The sequence below is a fragment of the Ylistrum balloti genome, unplaced genomic scaffold, assembly GCF_031769215.1.
Source record: "Ylistrum balloti isolate Yb309-2 unplaced genomic scaffold, AGI_CSIRO_Ybal_v1 Utg372008, whole genome shotgun sequence".
Classification (NCBI taxonomy): domain Eukaryota; kingdom Metazoa; phylum Mollusca; class Bivalvia; order Pectinida; family Pectinidae; genus Ylistrum; species Ylistrum balloti.
This window is the reverse complement of record NW_026782975.1, coordinates 1-20,989: the sequence shown is the minus strand read 5'-3', so window position 1 is coordinate 20,989 and position 20,989 is coordinate 1. Positions and strand designations below refer to the sequence as shown.

The 20,989-nt window shown below is 39.4% G+C and overlaps 10 protein-coding genes across 10 annotated transcripts; 5 read left to right on the top strand and 5 right to left on the bottom strand.

Moving 5' to 3' along the window:
- Positions 1-3,451: 3,451 nt before the first annotated feature.
- On the bottom strand, positions 3,452-4,591 carry LOC132564141 (3-dehydro-scyllo-inosose hydrolase-like). The gene has a single exon (XM_060228820.1). It carries the CDS (start codon positions 4,589-4,591, stop codon positions 3,452-3,454), a length of 1,140 nt encoding a protein of 379 aa, XP_060084803.1.
- A 2,151-nt stretch (positions 4,592-6,742) lies between these two features.
- LOC132564140 (uncharacterized) lies at positions 6,743-7,747 on the top strand. The gene has a single exon (XM_060228819.1). The coding sequence runs from the start codon at positions 6,743-6,745 to the stop codon at positions 7,745-7,747; it is 1,005 nt and encodes a 334-aa protein (XP_060084802.1).
- Positions 7,748-7,760: 13 nt separating this feature from the next.
- Positions 7,761-9,371, top strand: LOC132564139 (bifunctional purine biosynthesis protein PurH-like). Its single transcript, XM_060228818.1, has one exon. The coding sequence runs from the start codon at positions 7,761-7,763 to the stop codon at positions 9,369-9,371; it is 1,611 nt and encodes a 536-aa protein (XP_060084801.1).
- An 85-nt stretch (positions 9,372-9,456) lies between these two features.
- Positions 9,457-10,278, top strand: LOC132564137 (probable quorum-quenching lactonase YtnP). Its single transcript, XM_060228817.1, has one exon. It carries the CDS (start codon positions 9,457-9,459, stop codon positions 10,276-10,278), a length of 822 nt encoding a protein of 273 aa, XP_060084800.1.
- Positions 10,279-10,307: 29 nt separating this feature from the next.
- LOC132564136 (protein UmuC-like) lies at positions 10,308-11,549 on the bottom strand. The gene has a single exon (XM_060228816.1). The coding sequence runs from the start codon at positions 11,547-11,549 to the stop codon at positions 10,308-10,310; it is 1,242 nt and encodes a 413-aa protein (XP_060084799.1).
- Positions 11,546-11,983, bottom strand: LOC132564135 (protein UmuD-like). Its single transcript, XM_060228815.1, has one exon. It carries the CDS (start codon positions 11,981-11,983, stop codon positions 11,546-11,548), a length of 438 nt encoding a protein of 145 aa, XP_060084798.1.
- Positions 11,984-12,014: 31 nt separating this feature from the next.
- On the top strand, positions 12,015-13,208 carry LOC132564134 (aldose sugar dehydrogenase YliI-like). Its single transcript, XM_060228814.1, has one exon. The coding sequence runs from the start codon at positions 12,015-12,017 to the stop codon at positions 13,206-13,208; it is 1,194 nt and encodes a 397-aa protein (XP_060084797.1).
- A 1,801-nt stretch (positions 13,209-15,009) lies between these two features.
- LOC132564133 (chorismate synthase-like) lies at positions 15,010-16,062 on the bottom strand. Its single transcript, XM_060228813.1, has one exon. It carries the CDS (start codon positions 16,060-16,062, stop codon positions 15,010-15,012), a length of 1,053 nt encoding a protein of 350 aa, XP_060084796.1.
- A 3-nt stretch (positions 16,063-16,065) lies between these two features.
- LOC132564132 (Na(+)-translocating NADH-quinone reductase subunit F-like) lies at positions 16,066-17,187 on the bottom strand. Its single transcript, XM_060228812.1, has one exon. The coding sequence runs from the start codon at positions 17,185-17,187 to the stop codon at positions 16,066-16,068; it is 1,122 nt and encodes a 373-aa protein (XP_060084795.1).
- A 3,137-nt stretch (positions 17,188-20,324) lies between these two features.
- Positions 20,325-20,873, top strand: LOC132564131 (UDP-N-acetylmuramate--L-alanine ligase-like; the record flags this gene model as incomplete). The annotated part of the gene is made up of 1 exon (XM_060228811.1): positions 20,325-20,873. A coding segment is annotated over exon 1 (549 nt), but the record flags the coding sequence as incomplete, so codon positions are not given.
- Positions 20,874-20,989: the final 116 nt, after the last annotated feature.

Below are 20,989 nucleotides of genomic sequence, written 5' to 3'. Positions count from 1 at the left end.
TTTTGAATAACTCTCCGTATGCAACGTGCAAGACCTGTCTATCGCAGTTGTTTTCGAATATTCTGCCTAGTTGCTTGTTTGATAGTGTTTTAATATCTTCTCTTTGACTAAAATCTGGAGTAATGTGGTAGTGCTGTCTTGCAGTTGCGAATAGCTCGTAAGATCTGTGGTACAGTGTTCTAAATAAATCTGGATCATGCAAAGCAATAGTGTTAAGAGCAATAAGCCAGTTAGTACCAGAGGTTTTAATATGAAACCTTTGTTGCAAATGCTTATGCAGAAGAGGAAAAATAGTAAATTTATCGCTCGCAGAATGTATGGATATTTTGTAAGAAAAGTACTCTGCAATTTTTTTGTGGGCTATAAGTTCTTGTTCAAATGTATGAATATCTCCAATGTAGTCGATCCCTTTTTGAAATTCACCACAAAATCGAGGAGCAATACTGGCAAAGACTATATTTTTTTTCTTCATTTCCTGAGCCACAAAGAAATGTGCCTGAGGAGTGGTGGGAACAGATGTTTCGTCTATGGATACCTCAAAATCTATAGTAGTAGTATTAGTAGTAGTGTTGTACAGTTTGAGATATGCGTCAACTGCAGCATATAGTTCTTGGGCTAGGTCCATAGCAGCAGCATATGTAAGGACTATGCGCATGGTGTCTGCTCTTTCAAAGTGGATGTGGTAAGCATCATCGATTTGTACTGTGCTATCCATATACTGTGTTTCTATATATGACAGAAAATCAGGATTAAGATTGTGATAGGCACGTAAAAGTTCTTCATCTGAACATGAGAGATATTTGGCATTGATTCTATCTGAAAGATCTGCGGTAATTATGCTACAGCCCATCTGTAGTGCCTCAGTAATTTCTTTTGCTGTTTTGAGGTGATCTCCGTCTGCCCCCCATGGCAATCTATAGTTGAATGCAAAAACGTCCCAGCTAGCCTCTTCTATGATCTCTGCGTATGTCCTGCCTGTAAGCGTAAGCTCTCTTTTAGACTGCTGTGCTAGTATGGGGCTTATGTCTTCTGTTTCAAATAAACAGAGATGTCCAAAGCTTGCAATACCGAGTCTATCACCAAGCCCAAAACTCATAGCACTCTCTTTTTTTGTAATGTAAGAGAGTGTGGGGGAAGGAGATGTATATGGAACATATGTGCGTAAGATATTATTATTGTGTGAGTTTGTCGGGCAAACCTGTACAAAGATCCCATCATGCGCAATTGTTTCCCCTTTGAATCTCAAGTCTTCTATAGAAGATAACTTACTACTGACTATAAGCAGGCGCCTATCTCTTAGATTACTCAGATATATAAACAAGAATACACAGTCTTTATATTCATACGTGGCTCTTTTATAGCATGGGATATGGTGAGTTTCAAGTAGTTTGATAAGCGTTGCTCTATCGGAGAGCAGGTCAATAGCATGTAAACTCACGAGACTCAACCAGCCTTCTATGCTATGTAGTTCCTGTGTATTATTCTTTATGATATAAGATTCTATGTCCATATTGTTTTGTCTTTGCTCAATATATATTGTTATACATTTGGAAAGGTAAGCATTACTTTCAATGCATTTGCTTTATCGTGTACGGCTATATCCATCCCTTTTTGTAGCTCAGTAAAGTCGAAGCTGTGAGAATTAAGTGCTTGAAAGTCATACGCAGCTCCCATTCTATCCATAAAGCGCACTGTTCGCTGCCCAAAATTTTTCGTTCCACCAGATCCAGTAATGGTCAATGTTTTCCATATAGTCTTCCCTATTTCAATAGGTACTTTTCTTCCTATAGAATGTCCAATAAGTCCCACACGCCCGCTATGAGCAGCAATGTCAAAAAGCGAGGCTATGGCAGTATCGTTTCCACTTGCTTCTATACACACATCTCCACCGTGCCCCCGAGTATGATCCATAATCTGTTCTACTATATTTCCATGACTAGGATCTAAAGCAAGTTCTGCCCCATATTGCAATGCTATATTTCTGCGTTTTTCAAAAGGGTCAACTGCAATGGTGAAAGCTCCCGACATGGCAGCAACCATAACTGCTGATATACCCACTGGTCCTGCACCTAGTACAATGGCAATATCACTTGCGTCTATGTAGCCACCGTTGCCCCAAATTCCAAAGTATCCTATAGAAAAGGTTTCTACCCATGCTCCTTTTTCATATGTCCACGAATCAGGAATTTTATGTATATAATCTTCTTCTACAATAAAGTATTCTGCCCAAGCGCCAGGAGAATCTGGTCTAAAGCCTTGCTCTCTCATATGCATACATGCTGATGGCATACGACCATCTTTGCAGTTCTCACAAACCCAATCTGCCATTACACAGTCACCAGTCACCTTTTGTCCAACCTTAAATCTTTTTCCTGATTTGCTTCCTACCTCTACAATCTTACCCCCCCATTCATGTCCTGGAGTATAAGGGGCTATGTCGTATCGTCCTTCTGCAGAATGCCCTTCGTAACATTCTACATCTGACCCACAAATTCCACTTGCACCAGTTTGTACTATAACCTGATTTGGTTCTAGCTGACCCAGTTCTTCTTCTACTATTCTCAAATCTCGAGGCCCATATAAATATGCTCTTTTATATTTCATCTTGTACTCCTTGTTTCAACAATGATGACATATAGGTATAGGCCTGTGTAACTGCAGTATCTGGATCAGGAAATCCTGTATGCTCACCAGAAAGATAGCCTTTGTATCCTATAGCTTGTAAAGTGTTTACTATTGATGAAAAATCAATATGTCCTTGTCCTGGGTAATGTCGATTAGAATCAGCGTAATGTAGGTGAAATATTTTATTCCCAGCAAGGCGTATGCTGTTTTCTATATTAGTTTCTTCTATGTTCATATGAAATGTATCAAGCAGTAGCCCCAAATTATCTCCCCCTACTTTTTCTATCAGTTCCAGCCCTTCTTCCGTATTATTGATAAAACTTGTCTCGTACCTGTTGATAGGCTCGAAGGCGATTCTTATATTATCTTTACTTGCTGCTTCACAGCATTCAGAAAAACACTCATACATCCATTGATGAGCTTTTACAAGTGATGCTTCTGTGCGAGACTGCAATACACCACGTAGAAGCCCTATGATGATAATTGCCTTGTTTCCACTTTCGTTGCTGGTTTTTGCAAGAGGAAAATGGCTTTTTATGCGTGCTACTGCTTCTTGTCTAATACGCGCATCGCTATGTGTAAACGATAAGCCATCTTCGCCCCACGCTTGCCCTGTCGCTATGCCACAGAGTTCCAAGTGTAATGCAGAAAGAGTAACTCTTACAATGTTTGCATTGATTTTACAAGGATCTCGTATCGCAAGCTCTATTCCTTGAAACCCTATTTCTGCACTTCTTTTAGCGTGGTACTCAAAATTCCCTCGAAAAGGTACCGTGTCAAATTTTGCCGTCATCCCCATGAAATACACGATGCAAGTTTTATCATATTAGTTTTTATGAAATGGACCAACCTGGGGGAGTTCATATACAGATTTCCACCCTTCAGCCCACGGCTCCTTCAAAAATGCTTCTAATTCTTTTAAGTCTCTATTAGAGACTTTTTGTATATCAGGTAATACACCTGCAGGAAATGTTTGCAATATATGATCCACAGTCATAGTAAGATACTTCAGTATTGCCGCAATAGGCCTTTTAGCTTTTCTTGCCTCTCCTTTACTTGGGGTGCCCACTACACCTTCTGGTGTTGCGTATCGTTCTATTGCAAAATGACCCTCTCCTTCCGACCATCTATGTGGTCTTCTATACGGATCTACAGACAAATCAAAATGTCCTTCAGGAAGGAATTGTTCTCCCTGTGCATCCTTAACATAGTCCATATTGATCATCTCATCAAACAACAATCTTGCTACAGAAGTTTCTGCTTCTGCTGCGTGTATAAAGTGTGTAGACAGGCTGTCTTCCTCGTCTGTAGGATAAAAGAATTCCCTCACTGCTCTATGCCAGTCTATGACTTGTACTATGGCAGGAAGTTGAAATCTCTTCATAAATTCTTGAATAGCATCTACTAGTACCCATAAATGACCATGATTATTAATCAATACCATCTTTCTGTAGCCGTCGTTCCAAAACCCCAGCATTGTATAGATAAGCATTTCTTTTACTGTTTCGGATGGGATAATTACTGTGCCAGGCATTCCTATATGATGATAGGGGTGGGCTCCAAAATTGAGAGGGGGAAGCGTGATATTGACTTCGCAACCTTGTTTTATTGATTTTCTTCGCACAGCTTCGCAGATCTGTGTGACCATAAATGTGTCTAGCCCAGTGTTTGCATGGTCGCCGTGATTCTCAGAACATCCTATAGGAATAAGCAGGACATCGTTTTTTCTTCGTTTCTCTATTGTTTCATACCGAGGTGTTGTTTGTATGTAAGATCCGCCTTTACCTAACTCTGACGGTGAAGGTATACCGTAGTCTTCCAATATTCTATCTATTTCAGACATTGGAGCTTCAAACAGCTCTTTCTTCATTCGTCCAACTTCATTGTCTTCAAATACGATATGTGGGTACTTGGTACTAAGCCATTTTTTATTTTTTGCTTCCATAGTTCCTCCATTACTTTCCATACTTCCTCCATTACTATTGTACTATATTTAGGAAATATATATAGACGCAGCACATATCTATTACAAATACCCTTGACTTATTCGAGCACACTTGTTATAGTAAGTACATAAAAATAAAAAGAAAAAAAGAAGGGAGTACGTATACATGAAATCAGCAAAAATATGGACTATATCTAGCATAGTAGTTGTGCTAGTAGTAACTGTGGTGGTACTATTGTTTTCGCAATCAATATCTTTTGCATCCTCCACGCAAGAAACACTGGGCAAGGATTCATGCAGTATTGCTCATGTTTTGAACTCAAAATCAAAAAAAGTACAGAAATATATTTTTAAGGATACTGCAAAGGGTATAAAAAGAATAGATAGGCAATTAACACTTAAACAGACATTTATCGATTACGGTAAGGAAACAGATGATATATTTACACAGTATGCAGCTGTTATTGTACATAATACAAGAAGAAGTGATGGATTAGAAGCAGAGATTCAGCCATTTGTTCAAAGAAACAAAGAAAATCCTAAGCTTCTATTAGTAGCATATCTTCCTAGGGGTAAAAGCACACTCACCAATCCACCAAGCGATATCGATATTGTAAGCTCATCTTCAAAAGAAAGACCAGCAGCTCGTTTGGTAATACATACTCTAGCACCAAAAATCTTTGATGTGCTAAAGGAATGGTGCTGATAAAGCAAATGACTAGAGGAATTCTTTTCTTAATCCTCATATATATTCTTCTTCCAATAGCAAGCATAACACTACATTATTTTACTATCTCACCAATATATCCACAAGAAATGCTTGGGGGCATTACAAGCAATATAGTTGCTGGAATCTTTCTTTTCTATTGGTTCATGAACCAGTTTATCACTGCTGCACGTGTTAAATTTATAGAACGTATGGTAGGATACGCAAGGATCATGCAAATTCATGGGATGAGTACCATAGGCATTGTGCTTCTTATTATTATACATGGGCTGTTGCATGGGCTTGGTTCACTTACTGCGCTCTTTGGTCTTATAGCAGCTATTATTTTCTGTTTCCTCCTTATTGTATCAGTATGTTTTTGGCTTAACACGCCTATTGCACGACTTCCCCTCATTAGGGATGTGAAAAAGCTCTTAGATACACGCTTTGATTATAGACAGTACCGTGTACTGCATAACCTCAATGCAGTTGCAGCTTTCTTTGTAGCACTACATATCTTTGGTACTAGTGTAGTAGAGGATAGTATATACAGTGCTATTATGCTGTACGGGTATTTCTTCATTAGTTTTGGCACATATTTTTTTCATAAATGCATAAAACCAGAAATTATAAAACGCAGGCAGTTTAGTGTAGAGGAAATCATTTTTGAAAACGAGCGTATAATAACTTTAAAGTTTTCACAAAAGAAGGGAAAGGCATTTTCTTATAAAGAAGGACAGTTTGGTTTTTTCACCTTTATCGATGGCATATTAAAAGGGGAGGAACACCCATTCTCCTTCTCCTCAAGAAGTTCAGAGTCCACTATCGCTATTACCATACAAAACGAAGGGGATTATACTGCTCGATTGAGATCAGAGCTAAAGATTGGAGATACAGCAGTCATAGAGGGGCCTTTTGGGCATTTCCACCTAGAGGCGCCAAGCAGCAATGCTATTTCATTTATTGCGGGGGGCATAGGCGTCACTCCCTTTATAAGCATGTTTCGTGCACTACAACAGAGTGAAAATAACTATGATATAGACTTTAGCTGGTTTTATAAAGAGAAAGGCGATGCATTTTACACTAAAGTGCTGAATGTAGCCCAATCTGTTACAGACAACATTCATATATTTTCAAGAAGTCTCGGTAAAAACTTTAGCAGTTCTGATATCGTAAGCAAAAACACGTTCAAGCAGAGAGAGTACTATATATGTGCATCACAGAATCTTACAGAATATATCATATCCATGCTCCGTTCTTTAGGTGTTTCACGAAAAAGAATACACTATGAACTGTTTAGTTTTAGTTCCAATAAGAGCAAAAGCAGGGCACAGCAGAACTCTAGTGGTATACAGAAAAAATAGTTAGCAACAGGTAGTATATCCCATGACTTCATTGCTACCACTTGGTAGCTGATGCTATACCTTTCTGCATTATCCCACTTGCATTTGTGGTATAATAATACCATGAATTATAGAACTTTAGGTAATACTGGCATGCCAGTAAGCGAGCTCTCATATGGAGCGTGGGTCACATTTGGCCCACAGATTGATGTAAACATTGGCATGAGCTGCTTAAAAGAAGCTTATGATAGAGGGGTAAACTTCTTTGACAATGCAGAGGTCTATGAGTTTGGCGTTGCAGAAAGCATTATGGGAGAAGCACTGAAAAAACTCAACTGGGATAGAGATACATATATGGTGTCGAGTAAAGTGTTTTGGGGAAGAACCCCAACCGCTGTCCCCACTCAAAAGGGATTGCATAGGAAGCACCTTGTAGATGCCTGCCATGCCGCATTGCGTAGACTACAGCTCGAATATCTTGACCTATACTTCTGCCATCGCTATGATCCTACAGTTCCTATTGAAATCGTGGTAGAAACTATGACAAATCTTGTTCGACAAGGAAAAATACTCTACTGGGGTACCTCTGAGTGGGGAGCAGAAGAAATTAAAGAAGCATATGATATAGCTATAAAAAATTCAGCGGTTCCACCGCTGTTTGAACAACCACAGTATAACCTTCTTCATAGAGAGCGAGTTGAAAAAGAATACAAACCCTTATACGAGCATACAGGTTTAGGAACCACCATATGGTCACCACTTGCCTCGGGCCTACTTACTGGGAAATACAATGAAGGCATACCAGAGAAGTCACGCTTAAATCTTCCTGGATATGAGTGGCTACGTAATTTATTTATAGAACAGTACCAATCTACTCGCATTGAAGTAGTAAAAAAACTTGGAGTGCTAGCACATGAACTTGGAATGCCGCTAAGCCAGTTTTCAATAGCGTGGTGCTTAAAAAATAAACGGGTGAGTACGGTCATACTAGGTGCATCTACGCCAGAGCAGCTTATAGAAAACATTGCTGCGGCAGAAAAAACAGATATGATTGATGACACTGTCATGGAGCAAGTGGGCAAGATACTCTCAACGGTTCCTGGAACTCTCTCGCATGGGAATGAATAGTAAACTACTATAAATGGATAATAACGCACTCGCCCTAATAAGTGTAAGTGATAAAAATTCTCTTGAAACGCTTTGCCTAGGTTTGCTTGATCTAGGATATACCATAGTAAGCACAGAAGGAACTGCTGCGTACCTCAGCTCCAAGGGGATTGCCTCATTACTAATCTCTTCTGTAACAAATTTTGAAAGCATCCTACATGGAAGGGTAAAAACGCTTGATCCAAAAATCTTTGCTGGAATCTTAGCAAGACACGATCAGAAAACAGATATGCAGGACCTACAAAAGATATCTGCCAAGCCTATTAGTGTAGTTGTAGTAAATCCTTATCCGTTTCAAAAATGCATTGAAGCAAAACATACAATAACTGATGCAATAGAACATATTGATATTGGTGGGCTAGCATTGCTACGTGCAGCTGCAAAAAACCACCAAAGCGTCCTAGCGATTTCTGATCCCCGTGACTACGATACAGCTCTCTATCATCTACAAGCTCTTTCTGTGGGTAGATCTATGAATGATGCACAGATGATAAAAGCAGCGGAAAAAGATTTCTTAGAGTTTAAGGTAGAGCAGGCACAGAAAGCATTCTCAATGGCCTCGTGCTATGATGCGCAGGTAGCAGAATATTTTACTCACAGCATAAGCAAGAATGCTAAGAAGAAACAAGTAAAATTCCCAGCGCAACTCCATCTTTCACTTACGAAGCATAGTGAATTGCGCTATGGAGAGAACCCACAGCAAGAAGCAGCAATATATAGACATTCTGTAGCTCATTCTACATCAGTACTAGATGCGAGGCAGTTGCATGGGAAGGAGCTCTCGTACAATAATTATCGTGATGCTCAGGCAGCATTAGATATAGCATTGGAATTTGATGAGTCCGTAGCTGTTGGGGTAAAGCACGGTAACCCCTGCGCTGTGGCGGTAGCGAAAAATAGCGCAGAGGCATGGAAATTAGCGTACAAAGCAGACCCCGTGTCTATTTTTGGGGGTATAGTTGCTATAAATACAGAGCTTACTACTGAGCTTGCATCGTCTCTTAGTGCTTTATTTCTAGAAATTATTATAGCCCCTAAGTACACAAGGGAAGCGCTTGCCATACTTAAGAAGAAAAGCAGTTTACGCTTACTATCTATCCCTTTTCGCACAAGAAAGAAACATTCTTTTGATTACCAATCGCTCCCTGGTGCTATTATGGTGCAAGACCACGATAACACGTCTCTTTCAGAGAGAAACATTGAGTGTGTAACAAAAAAGAAAGCAGGAAGGAAAGAACTTGAGGATTTATTATTTGCTTGGAAAATAGTAAAACATGTAAAATCAAATGCCATAGTGGTCGCGAAACAGAAATGTACATATGGCATAGGAGCAGGGCAGATGAGTAGAGTGCAATCAGTACAGCTTGCGTTAGCTCAAGCAGAGAAATTAGGAAGAGCTAGGAATGCAGTCATGGCTTCTGATGCTTTTTTCCCCATGCCAGATAGTATAGAACTTGCGGCTCAGAGTAATATAAAAGCAATTATTCAACCTGGGGGTTCTATACGTGATGCGCAATGCATAGAAGTATGTAACATACACAACATAGCTATGCTGTGTACACGCACAAGACATTTTTTACATTAATGTACATTAAGGAGGTAAACTGTATATGAGTACACGTACATTTTCACTAGGAGGGCTAAAGATTCATACGTTAAGAGATGGGTACATGGCATTTGATGGCGGAGCCTTTTTTCATACTATACCAAAGGCTATATGGGAGAAGAAGGTAGAAGTAAGTGAAAAAAATATGATTACAGCAGCGCTTAATGCACTCTATCTTGAAAAAGATGGGAAGAAGATTCTCATTGAAGCAGGTGCGGGTAATAAATTCAGCGCAAAGCACCGGGCTATATTTCATCGTAGCACAGCGCTCCCCCTGCTTGATGAGCTAACACAGATAGGAGTGGGTAGGGAAGAAATAGATTATGTCATACTTAGCCACCTTCACCGTGACCACGCTGGAACGCTTACTCATTATGTATATGATACCGACACAGATTCAGAACCTGCTGTGCATATAAGTTTTCCCAACGCCCAGCATTATGCACACAGCGCAGAATGGGACTATGCATGCGGTGGCAACGAACTGAGCTCAGCATCATATAACACATTGGACTTTCTTCCCGTGCACGAAGCAGGACGCCTCACGCTCATACAAGAAGAAGAGAGTGAACCATTACGTGGTATACGTATAAGAAAGACCGCAGCACATACATTAGGACATACATGCATTATAATAGAGAACGATGGAAAAAAAGTGCTGTTTCCATCAGACATTCTCCCTACAAGACATCATCTCGCAATACACTGGGCCTGCAGTTATGATTATTGCTCGTATCAGGTAGTAGAAGAAAAACGCAAGTTGATGGATATGGCCGTGCAAGAGCAAATGCTTGTATATCTTGTGCATGAAAACGATCATCCACTAGGAACTATACAACGTGGAGATGGATCTGAGTACATATGGGTACCTCAGGATATGTCTTGATATGCTTTGTGTCATCTGTTTGTAAGACATCAGTGTGCATACACTAGCGGAAGATCATTCCAATGTGTGGTGTAATGTGGAGAGAGCAGGTTTTGTCGCATGTTCCAGCTTCCTTTATGTATTGCAGGTAGCAATGTAAACGCTGACTTTCCATACTGCCTTTGTAATTTTCTTTGCACAGAATGCAGCCTTTGCTTCTTCTCGTAGTTTTCTTCGAAAATATCATTTTGTGCATTGTAAGGCTCTATTCCACTGAGGAAAACACCACATTTAGAATAACGTTGTTGTGGGATAAAAAGTGCCTCTACACCTTTGCGAATGATATGTAAGAATACACGTAACTCTGCGGAAGCCACAGATAGCGAATACGATGTGGAATGATACGTGTATTTTTTAGGGGTATCAGTTTTGCTACGCAGATGTATGGATATACTATGAGCAGAACATTGCTGTGATTGAAGTTTGTATACTACAGTGTTTGCATGGGAAGCGAGAGCGTAGTATAATTCATCTTTATTTTGCACTGCTTTTGCAAACGATCGCGAGGAGAGTATACCCTTTCGTACATTACATTCTATGTGCAAGTCAAAGCAGTGCAGCCCTCGCAGTTCACGCTGTGTTTTCCAGCTTACAGCATCATATGTTTTCGCAACATAGCTTTCGTTAAGCTCTCTAAACGCAAGTGCGGTATCAATGCCAGCATTGTGTAAGCGCATTGCTTTTTTGTACCCAATCCCCCATACATCTTCTACAGGAGTTGCTTCAAGTACAGAGCTTTCCTTGCTTGGGGAGAGTATGTAGATATTTTGTGTTAGGGTCTTCGCTCTATGTAACGCAACCTTAGCGAGCGTTTTTGTTCTTCCCACTCCAATAGAGATAGGAATGCTTGTGCTACGGAGCAGTGTAGTTCTTAGTCTTTTGCAAAATTGCTCAATATTCTGTACGCCAGAGAGTTCAATAAATGCTTCATCGATGGAATACGTTTCTATAGATGGACATTCTTCTCTCAATATATACATAACCCTGTTAGAAAGCGATTGATACAACGTGTAATTACTTGAAAACACTACGGCTGATAGTTTGTTAAGAATGTCCTTGTATTGAAAATAAGGAGCCCCCCGCTTAACATTTTGTTGTTTCAAGTCTCGGCTCATAGCTACAATGCATCCGTCATTATTGGAGAGTACTGCTATAGGGGTATGTGCAAGATCAGGGCGGAACACTCTTTCGCAGGAAACGTAGAAACTATTGCAGTCTACAATACCTATCATTTTCTAAATTGTTTTATCACAGAGGAAACAACACCAAATATCAGTAGTTCCATTGATCCTTGAATTTCTATATCAGGGTAGTGCTTGTTTTCTGCATGTAGGAACATTACTCCTCCTGTTACAATAAATCTTTTGAGTGTAAATTCATTGTTTATACTAGCAACCACTATATCATTATGCTGTGGCACTAAAGATCTATCCACTACTAGTATGTCTCCAGTATCTATACCGGCTTCAGACATAGAATCTCCCTCTACTCGTAAACAAAAAGTAGCAGCAGGATGCTGTACAAGCAGTGTATTGAAATCCAGCTCCTTCTCTTCGTAATCCCCTCCAGGAGAGGGAAAGCCAGCCTGTACTGGATTTTCAATAAGTGGAAGGATAGTATGTGTAGCGTTTGCGCTGTCTTTTGTTGGAATGCGTACTGCTTTCATGCTTATACATAGTATATGATAAAATAAAAACATGAAGATACAAAATAAACTTATCTCTGTCTTGTTACTTATGGTTTTTGTATCATATGTAGTAGTAACAAGTCATGCAACACCAAGATACACAAAAGGCCGCTCTAGTGCCCTGCGCTATACGCAGGAAGCGCAAGGGTATAGCATACTTGTAGAAGAGTTGTACAGCACATTAAATCATCCATGGGGGATTACATGGTATATCTCAAGTGACAGCAAAGCAGTACAGCATCCTATGATAGTTACCGAACGAAATGGGTCAGTTTGGTTGCTTGTCAATGAGAAAATAAAGAAAATCACAAAACTTCCAAGGGATGTTGTCCAGTCTGGGCAAGGAGGATGGTTGGATGTTGTTCAGGGGCCAAATAACATTATTTATCTTAGTTACTCTAAAGGAAAAAAATCATCAAATGTGACTGCGCTTATATCTTTTGAATTGAGAGAAAAAGATATCCACTCTAACACTACTACTATACAAGCAAGAAAGGTACGATCTTTGTATAAAATGAATAAGACGGTAGGTTCACAGATACATTTTGGGGGAATGCTTGCGTTAGGGGAAAGAAAGGGTAATGATGCTATTTTCTTAGGATTAGGAGAGCGAGGACAGAGAAATCAGGCGCAAAACCTAGACTCTGATCATGGAACAATAGTAGCTATCCCCATAGAAAAGAAGGGGAAGCACGAAATCATCAGCTATGGGCACAGAAATCCGCAGGGTATGTACTATGATCCATTAAGAGCACTGTTATATTCAACAGAGCATGGACCTAAAGGAGGAGATGAACTCAATCTTATACATATGAATAGCAGTACTCTTCCCAACTACGGATGGCCTGTAGTCTCTTACGGAAAGGAATACAGTAGCGGCCTCCAAGTAGGAGAGGGTACAAGCAAAAAAGGAATGGAAGAACCACTGCATTATTGGGAAATCTCACCAGCACTCTCTGGTCTTACAGTGTACTACGGGAAGGCTTTTCCTGAATGGAATGGAGACCTCTTTGCTTCAGCTCTTAAATTTCAACAGATATTTCATGTAGATATTGATGACGAAGGAAAAAAAGTGCTAGATGTAAAGCCTATCCTCAAACGTCGCATAGGGCGAATACGCTCTATACGGCAGGGTCCGGATACGAATTTGTATTTTATCACTGATGAAAATCGAGGAAAAATTTTCAAAATAAGCAGAGAGTAACAATATAGAAAAAAAACTAGCACACGCATTTCAAGCATTACATAGCTGGCAAAGGACGATCTCAGAGCTTCTTCTACAGAGTGTTGTAGCATGTGCAGAGAAGTTCAATATTGCCTTAAAAGAAGACATAAAATGGGGGCAGGCAACAATTATCGGAAATAACCTACTTTTTGGTTTTTGGGGTTTTAAGAAGCACCTAAACTTTCTTTTTTTCAATGGCGCTCTTATAGAGGATGTATACACCCTCTTTGCAAGTACCAAGAATAAGGAAAGTAGAAGTATATATTTCTTTGAAAAAGATGTATTAGATTCAGCACGATTAAAGAAAATTGAACAATACATTATGCTAAGTCTCGAATATGATGCACAGAACATAACTGCAAAACAAAGATCTACCAGGAAAAAAAGCCCTGTACATGTTATGGATATGGGGGCAGAAATACTTGATGTATTTCACAAAAACACCCATCTGCGCGTAGTATTCGATGCGCTAGCTCCAAGCCATAAAAATGCGTATATAGAGTGGATTCAGTCGGCTAAGAAGCAAGAAACAGTGCAGAAAAGAATTACTACCATGTGTGAATTGCTTAGGCAAAAGAAGACACTGAGAGATTACCACGCTCAGCAACTATAATTATTGCCAATTTTATAGTATAATATAAATATGGAAAGCACAGAAGAACAGCAAGGTGACAGCATAGAAGCTAAGGTTACATCTAGTAATGAAAATTCTAGTAATGAACATTCCGAGGAATCTACAACTGAAGTGCGTGAAGGGCATCTTCAAGCTCATGATGTAGAACCTCAGAAAAAACAGAACAGCGAAAAGACAGCTGTACAAAATCGCTCTAAGAGTGAGAAACAAAAACAAGTAGCATTTTCCCAAAACACTGGTGTAACCATCGGGGTTTTTTTAATTGCTATTGGGATATATGTGCTAATGGCATCTTTATTCCCTACGTTAAGTAAATACAGCGATTTTTTGTTTCTTATTTCAGGACTCTACTTTTTTACATGCTTCTTCCTGTTTTCATTGCATAAAATTTTCTTTTTCCTAGCAGAATTCTTGATTATTATTTGGGTGGTAACATTTTTCGAAAGTAAGCTGTTATGGGTAGCAGTAATCACTGGGCTTGGTATAGGAATGGTACTGTATGCAGCTATTATGTATGCTATACGTAAGACTAACAATAAAATGAATGTCCGCTTTTTTATTATCGGCACTGTTCTTGTAGCGATGGGTATGTTTCTTATACTATCTATGCTGGATATACTTGATACATCATTCTTGGGCTTCATTATACGACCGCTCATACTAATACTATTTGGTTTTTCAGTAATACATAAGGCTATGTTAGAAGCAAAGATACAGAATAATCAGGTAAGAAAAACAAAAAAAACAAAGAAGCAATAATGCTTTTTCTAGTGCCGTTTGATATAGAAGCGCTAGTAAACCACCCAGTTATTTTTTAGTTTTTAGTTTTGCTATATTATAAAGAAGGATAGACTAATACAAATAAATTAAACAAAACTGATAATTGGAGAGAAAAATGAAATACGTTTGTAATGTTTGTGGCTATATATACGATCCAGAAGAAGGAGATACAGATAACGATATCCCGGCTGGAACAGAAATTTGCAGATTTACCCGAAGATTGGGTATGCCCGCTGTGCGGAGCCCCAAAGGATGAATTTAGCCCCGAAGAATAGAGAAGAATAGAAGAATAACAGGGTTCCTAGCATATCCAACACTGATAATCTTAAATACTGCTATATATTTCTTGTTGATTATGTAGTGTGTTTATATAAATAGTGCCTCATGTCTCTTATATAAGTCACCTAGCACCAATGCGGACATAGCTTCCACCACTGGTATTATTCTTGGGCAGATACAGATATCGTGTCTACCTTCTGTGGAAATAACAGATTCTACCCCGGTAATTGAAAGAGTATTTTGCGGACTAGCTATTGAAGAAACAGGCTTCACTGCTATACGTATAATAATATTTTCACCTGTAGATATGCCCCCAAGTATTCCCCCAGCATTATTGCTATCGAAGCCCTTTGCAGTCATTGCATCATTATGTTCACGACCAGTCATCTTACTAGCAGCAAAACCTGACCCAAACTCTATTCCCTTTACTGCCCCAATAGACATAATAGCATGAGAGAGTAATGCGTCAAGTTTATCAAATACAGGCTCTCCAATACCAGCTCTTACTCCTTGTATAATGCATGTAATAATGCCCCCCATGCTGTTTTGTTCTTTTTTTAGTGCTAAGCCACGTTCCAGCATTTGAGCTGCCGCATCCATGTCTGCAGCACGCATTGGGTTTTTCTCAATAACAGTAGTGTCAATACTCTTACAAGCAATTCCCCCTGCTTCATACGTGTATGCTATGATACGCACTCCTTTTTTGGAAAGAATTTTTTTTGCTACGGCTCCAGCTGCTACACGTGCTGCGGTTTCTCTTCCGCTTGCTCTTCCGCTTCCTCTCCAATCTCTAAAACCATATTTTTGAAGATAGGTAAAATCTGCATGTCCAGGTCTAAAGTAATCCTTTATAGAGTTGTAATCTTTCGATTGTATATCACTGTTATAAAGAAGCATCATCAGTGGGGTGCCTGTGGTTTTTCCTTCGAATACGCCAGAGAGAATATGCACTGTATCAGATTCTTTACGTGGCGTAGCTATGTCTGATTGCCCTGGTTTTCTCCTGTCCAGTTCTTTTTGTATGTCTTCTTCATGTAGCTCTAGACCAGGGCTAACACCTTCAAGTATTACACCAACTCCCTCACCATGAGATTCGCCAAAAGTACTGAGTTTAAGTAAAGTGCCAAATGTACTAGACATTAATTAGGCAAATTTGTCAAAGAAGATATTTTCTTCCTTCATGTCATTTTTGCCCATTACCGCCATACATGCATCTAGCATTCCAGGGCTACCGCATAGGTATCCTTCTAAGGTATTCGTTCTATCAATGTCCTTTTTCAGATACTTATCAAGCACCTCAGTAATAAGCCCTACAGGTCCATTCCAGTTATCCTCAGGTTGAGGTTCAGAGAGAGCGGGAACAAAATGAAAGTTTTTGTATTTCTTTTCTAAATCATAGAGCCAAGACATGTAGTACATATCACGAATGGCTTTAGCTCCGAAAAAATACCAAATTTCCCTTTCTGTAAATGTGTTTTGCTCCAGCATAGTTCTAAAGATACATCGAAAAGGTGCCATTCCTGACCCCCCCGCTACACAAATCATAGTATTTTTTGTATCTCGTACATAGAAATCTCCAAAGGGCCCAATAACATTAATAGCTTGGTCTACTTTTAGATATTCGTGGGTATAGGTAGTTACAACCCCACCCGGTACTAATCGAATAAGAAATTCTAGTTCATTTTTTGAGCCTCGGCTTGAAGCAAGTGAATATGCTCTAAATGTTGTGTCAAATGTTTTTTTATTATGCTTATACTTTGGTGTTTCAAATTGCATGTACTGACCTGGCTTAAACGAATTTAGATTTTCTGATATAGATAGGCGTACTTCCTTTATGTCATAGGTAACATCTACTATGCTACTTACCGTTGATTCGAGTTTTTGAACATTAAATAACTCCTCTGGGATTGCAATGTCAATATCTTTCTTTACCTTTACCTGGCATGCAAGCCTTGTTTTATTGGCTAACTCTTCTTTATTGAAGAAGGGGAGCTCCGTAGGAAGCACCGGATCTGTATTGTTTGGCATTTGTAGTTTGCATGCTCCACAGGTTCCCTTGCCTCCGCAGGCTGAGGGTACGAATATTTTCTGCTCAGCTAGTGTAAGCAGAAGGGGGGATCCACCCTTTACGGATAGTTCTTTGTCGCCGTTATTCACGTTTATTTTACATGTACCATAATTGTTAAGCACCTTATCTGATATGTCAATCAATGCCGCAAGTACAGCACTGACTATTCCGAGCACTAATGGGGCTAGTATATACATCTTGTTTCTACTCCTTATTTTACTGTATTGGCAGCATACCCGAAAATCCAGTGAATGCCATTGCCATCAATCCTATAGTGATAAATACTATACCCGCACCCTTAAGCCCCTCGGGGATGGGTGCTTTCTCGATCTTTTGTTTTCTCATTGCAGCTAAGGCAAGAATTGCTATCCACCACCCTATGCCTGCGCCTATGCTGAATACAATGGTTTGCACAAAGTTGTAACTCCTGATCTGCATAAATAACGCTGCACCCAATATAGCGCAGTTTACAGTAATAAGTGGGAGAAAAATTCCCAGGGTAATATATAATTGCTGGGATACGCGATCTATAAACATTTCAAGAATTTGTACAATAGCTGCAATAACAAGAATAAAGACTATGTATCGTAGGTATTCAAGTTCGAATGGAACAAGTACATAGTAATATACAAGCCAGTTAATTACCGTGGTAAGAACAAGTACTACGGTAACTGCTAAACCAAGACCAAACGATGATTTTATGTCTTTTGAAATTGCTATAAATGAACACATGCCTAAAAAGTTAGAGAGTAGTATATTGCTAGTAAACACTGAAGCAAAAAAAATTGTTATAGGTCCTACTGCTGGTGCGCTTATCATCATAGCCTCCTTTATTTCGCTGGTGCAGCTGCAGCTGGCGTTGCTACCTGCACTGAAGAACGTTGCTGTATGGATTTGCCTATCCAAATGAATATTCCAAGGAAGAAAAAAGCACTAGATGGAGTAACCATAATAGCCCAAGTAGTAGCATTTTCAGGAAATACCTGAACACCAAAAAGGGTACCAAACCCTAGTAGCTCCCTACATATTGAAATAGCAAAGAGCACAAGCATGTATCCCAAACCACTCGTAATACCATCCCATAGTGCGGGGATAGGGGGATTAGATTGAGCATAAGCCTCTGCCCTTCCCATGATGATACAGTTTGTAATAATGAGCCCTACATATGGACCAAGTGCTTTTGATACATTAGGAACGTATGCTTCAAACACCATATCTACAATAACAGTATAGAATGCAATAACGATAACTTGCGTAATCATGCGTACCTTACGAGGGATAAGAGACTTAATAATTGAAATAGTAAAGCTGCTCAAGCCGGTCACTGCTATAACCCCAAAACTCATAATAAGAGTATTGATCATAAGATTTGTTACTGCTAATGCCGAGCAGATGCCTAGCACTTGCATAAAAATAGGATTATTAGTCCAAAGATTATCTTTTAATATTTTTAGCATGTCTATCTCCAATCTTCCAAATAATAGTTAATATACCTACTGAGTATTGCCTGGATACTTTCACTGGTTCTTGTGGCTCCTGTAACACCGTCGATCCTTCCATTTCTCTTGTCCTTATCGCCAACACCCCCAGAAGCAACAACAATGGTATCATTTACCACGCTTTCCCCTTCAAGTTGTTGATAAAACCAAGACTCTGTTATCCGAGCACCTAATCCAGGTGTCTCATTTTGATCTGTAATTTGAAAACCTAGCAGTTCAGAACCACTTTCTGTAAATGCAATGTATCCCGATATGTCCCCCCAAAGCCCCGGTCCAGTAAAATAAGTAGCTCGTGCTGCCGTGCCAAAATTGCCGAAGAAATACTCCCTGCCATTTCTTGTTGTTGTTTCTATGTCATTTTTAAGCACCTGTACCTTTTCTTTGCTGTCTACATCGTTTGTGTTTACCCCTAACGAAAGAAGTATCGCTTGGTTTTTCTCAAATGCTTTATTTTCTTCTATTCGTGTTTCGAGAAATGCATTAGTAAAGGATAAAAACAATACAAGTACAAAACATGTAATAAAAGTAAAAAAAACTGTATATATAAATGAATTTTTCATTTATTGCTCCTTATCAGTGCTAATTGAAGTAATTATTGCATGTGTAGATGCTTTTTTAATTGCTGTTTTCGTATTTTTGCTCTTTGTAGTAAATATTTCATCCAAAAGACATGCAAAGGTATTTCCAATCATAACAGCAAAACTGACTCCCTCAGGGAATCCACTGAACAAGCGTATAAGTACTGTGCATAATCCAATGATAAAGCCGTAAACCCACTTTGATTGTGCTTTATTAGGCCCGGAAATAGGATCTGTGGTCATAAATACCGCAACATACACAAGCGAACCAGACATGAGATACGCAAAAATTACATTGATACCTTCAGAAAATGAAGGGGGATTTTGAAATCCTCTCATCATTCCTAGAGCATAGAAAAGCGTAAGAAAGAGTAGTGCGCTTATAAGGGTGGAGAGTATCATCCTCCAGTCAGCTGTTTTTGTGAATATCATGTACAGTGCAACTATTATAAGCAAAGCTATACATCCTTCTCCTAGCGACCCTAGTCGCAAGCCAAAAAAGAGCTGCCCAAGAGGTGGAATGATACCCTGCTGCAATAATACCAATGGGGTTGCAGAGCTTATACTGTCCACAGAGCCGAGAATACCAGCAAATTGAGTAGCACCAGAGGATATCTGATGCCAGTACATGGTAGTAAGCGCTGTAGGAAATGCAAGATAGATAAATAATCTTCCAGTAATAGCTGGGTTATATACATTTCTTCCAAAACCGCCATATATACATTTTGCAATAAACACAGAGAAGAAAATACCCACTGCATTCATCCATATAGGCAGACCTGGTGGCAGAGAAAGTCCATAGAGATAACATGTTACCAAAACAGCTTCAGACACCTTTTTATTCCTTGTTCTTTCAAAAAAGTATTCTGTAGCAATCCCTACAAGAAATGCTACTGCAACTTGGTATATTGGGCTGTACCCATACAAAAAGATTGAATAGAGAAATAGTGGTGTTATAGCGTAGCAAACCCTCCGCATGATTGCTTGCTTTTGGAAAATAGTTAAATAATTCAAGAAAATCCTCCTGATCCTTACTTTCTTAATAGTGTTTCTATACAAAGTAGCGTAATGTATCTAAGCAAATTATACCACATACAAGATAAATATACATGACTGCATCACTTATCTTCCCTATAGTAAGGTTGGCATAGCACAACTGCAGTATAGATACTGCAAACACAGTACACTGTATGCAAGGATAGCTATGTGAAAATATTCCCACTGCATGTACATTTTATAGGTATAAAAGGGAGTGGTATGGCTGCGTTAGCGTTACTGCTTCATGCACTAGGTCATAAAATAACAGGATCCGATACCGAAGATGTCTTTTATACTGATGCAATGCTGCACAGTGCTGGTATACCATACTATACCCATTTTAGCCCCAGCAATATCCCCAAAGATATTGAAATGGTAATATATTCTGCGGCATATACTAGAGAAAATAATGTAGAGCTAGCCTTTGCTAAGCAGAATTGTACTACCTATTCCTACCCTGAAGCATTGGGTTTGTATTCTCAGATGCAGGATTCGTGGGCGGTTATAGGAACGCATGGTAAAACATCATGCACCGCACTTATAGGGGCATTAGCACGTTCACAGAATCTTCCAGTAAGCGCTATTACTGGAGCTCGAGTTGCTGCATTTAATGACAACGCATGCTTTATGGATGGGGCAGAGGCATTCATTGCTGAAGTGTGTGAGTATAGAGGGCATCTTATGAACTTTATTCCTACTGGTATTGTGTTTCTGAATGCTGAGTGGGATCATACAGACTACTTCAAACACGAACAGGAGGTGTTTCAGGTATTTGCAGATTTTATACTCACACTTCCTATAGGTGGTGTGCTTATTGCATGCATCAGCGATACAGGGGTGCGAAGCACTTTAGATATTGTTCTATCGCAACGCAACGATATCCG

Excerpts from the sequence above, each read along its gene's own strand:
- LOC132564141 (XM_060228820.1), bottom strand. The coding sequence starts at position 4,591 with ATGGAAAGTAATGGAGGAACTATGGAAGCAAAAAATAAAAAATGGCTT.
- LOC132564140 (XM_060228819.1), top strand. The coding sequence starts at position 6,743 with ATGAATTATAGAACTTTAGGTAATACTGGCATGCCAGTAAGCGAGCTC.
- LOC132564139 (XM_060228818.1), top strand. The coding sequence starts at position 7,761 with ATGGATAATAACGCACTCGCCCTAATAAGTGTAAGTGATAAAAATTCT.
- LOC132564137 (XM_060228817.1), top strand. The coding sequence starts at position 9,457 with ATGGCATTTGATGGCGGAGCCTTTTTTCATACTATACCAAAGGCTATA.
- LOC132564136 (XM_060228816.1), bottom strand. The coding sequence starts at position 11,549 with ATGATAGGTATTGTAGACTGCAATAGTTTCTACGTTTCCTGCGAAAGA.
- LOC132564135 (XM_060228815.1), bottom strand. The coding sequence starts at position 11,983 with ATGAAAGCAGTACGCATTCCAACAAAAGACAGCGCAAACGCTACACAT.
- LOC132564134 (XM_060228814.1), top strand. The coding sequence starts at position 12,015 with ATGAAGATACAAAATAAACTTATCTCTGTCTTGTTACTTATGGTTTTT.
- LOC132564133 (XM_060228813.1), bottom strand. The coding sequence starts at position 16,062 with ATGTCTAGTACATTTGGCACTTTACTTAAACTCAGTACTTTTGGCGAA.
- LOC132564132 (XM_060228812.1), bottom strand. The coding sequence starts at position 17,187 with ATGTATATACTAGCCCCATTAGTGCTCGGAATAGTCAGTGCTGTACTT.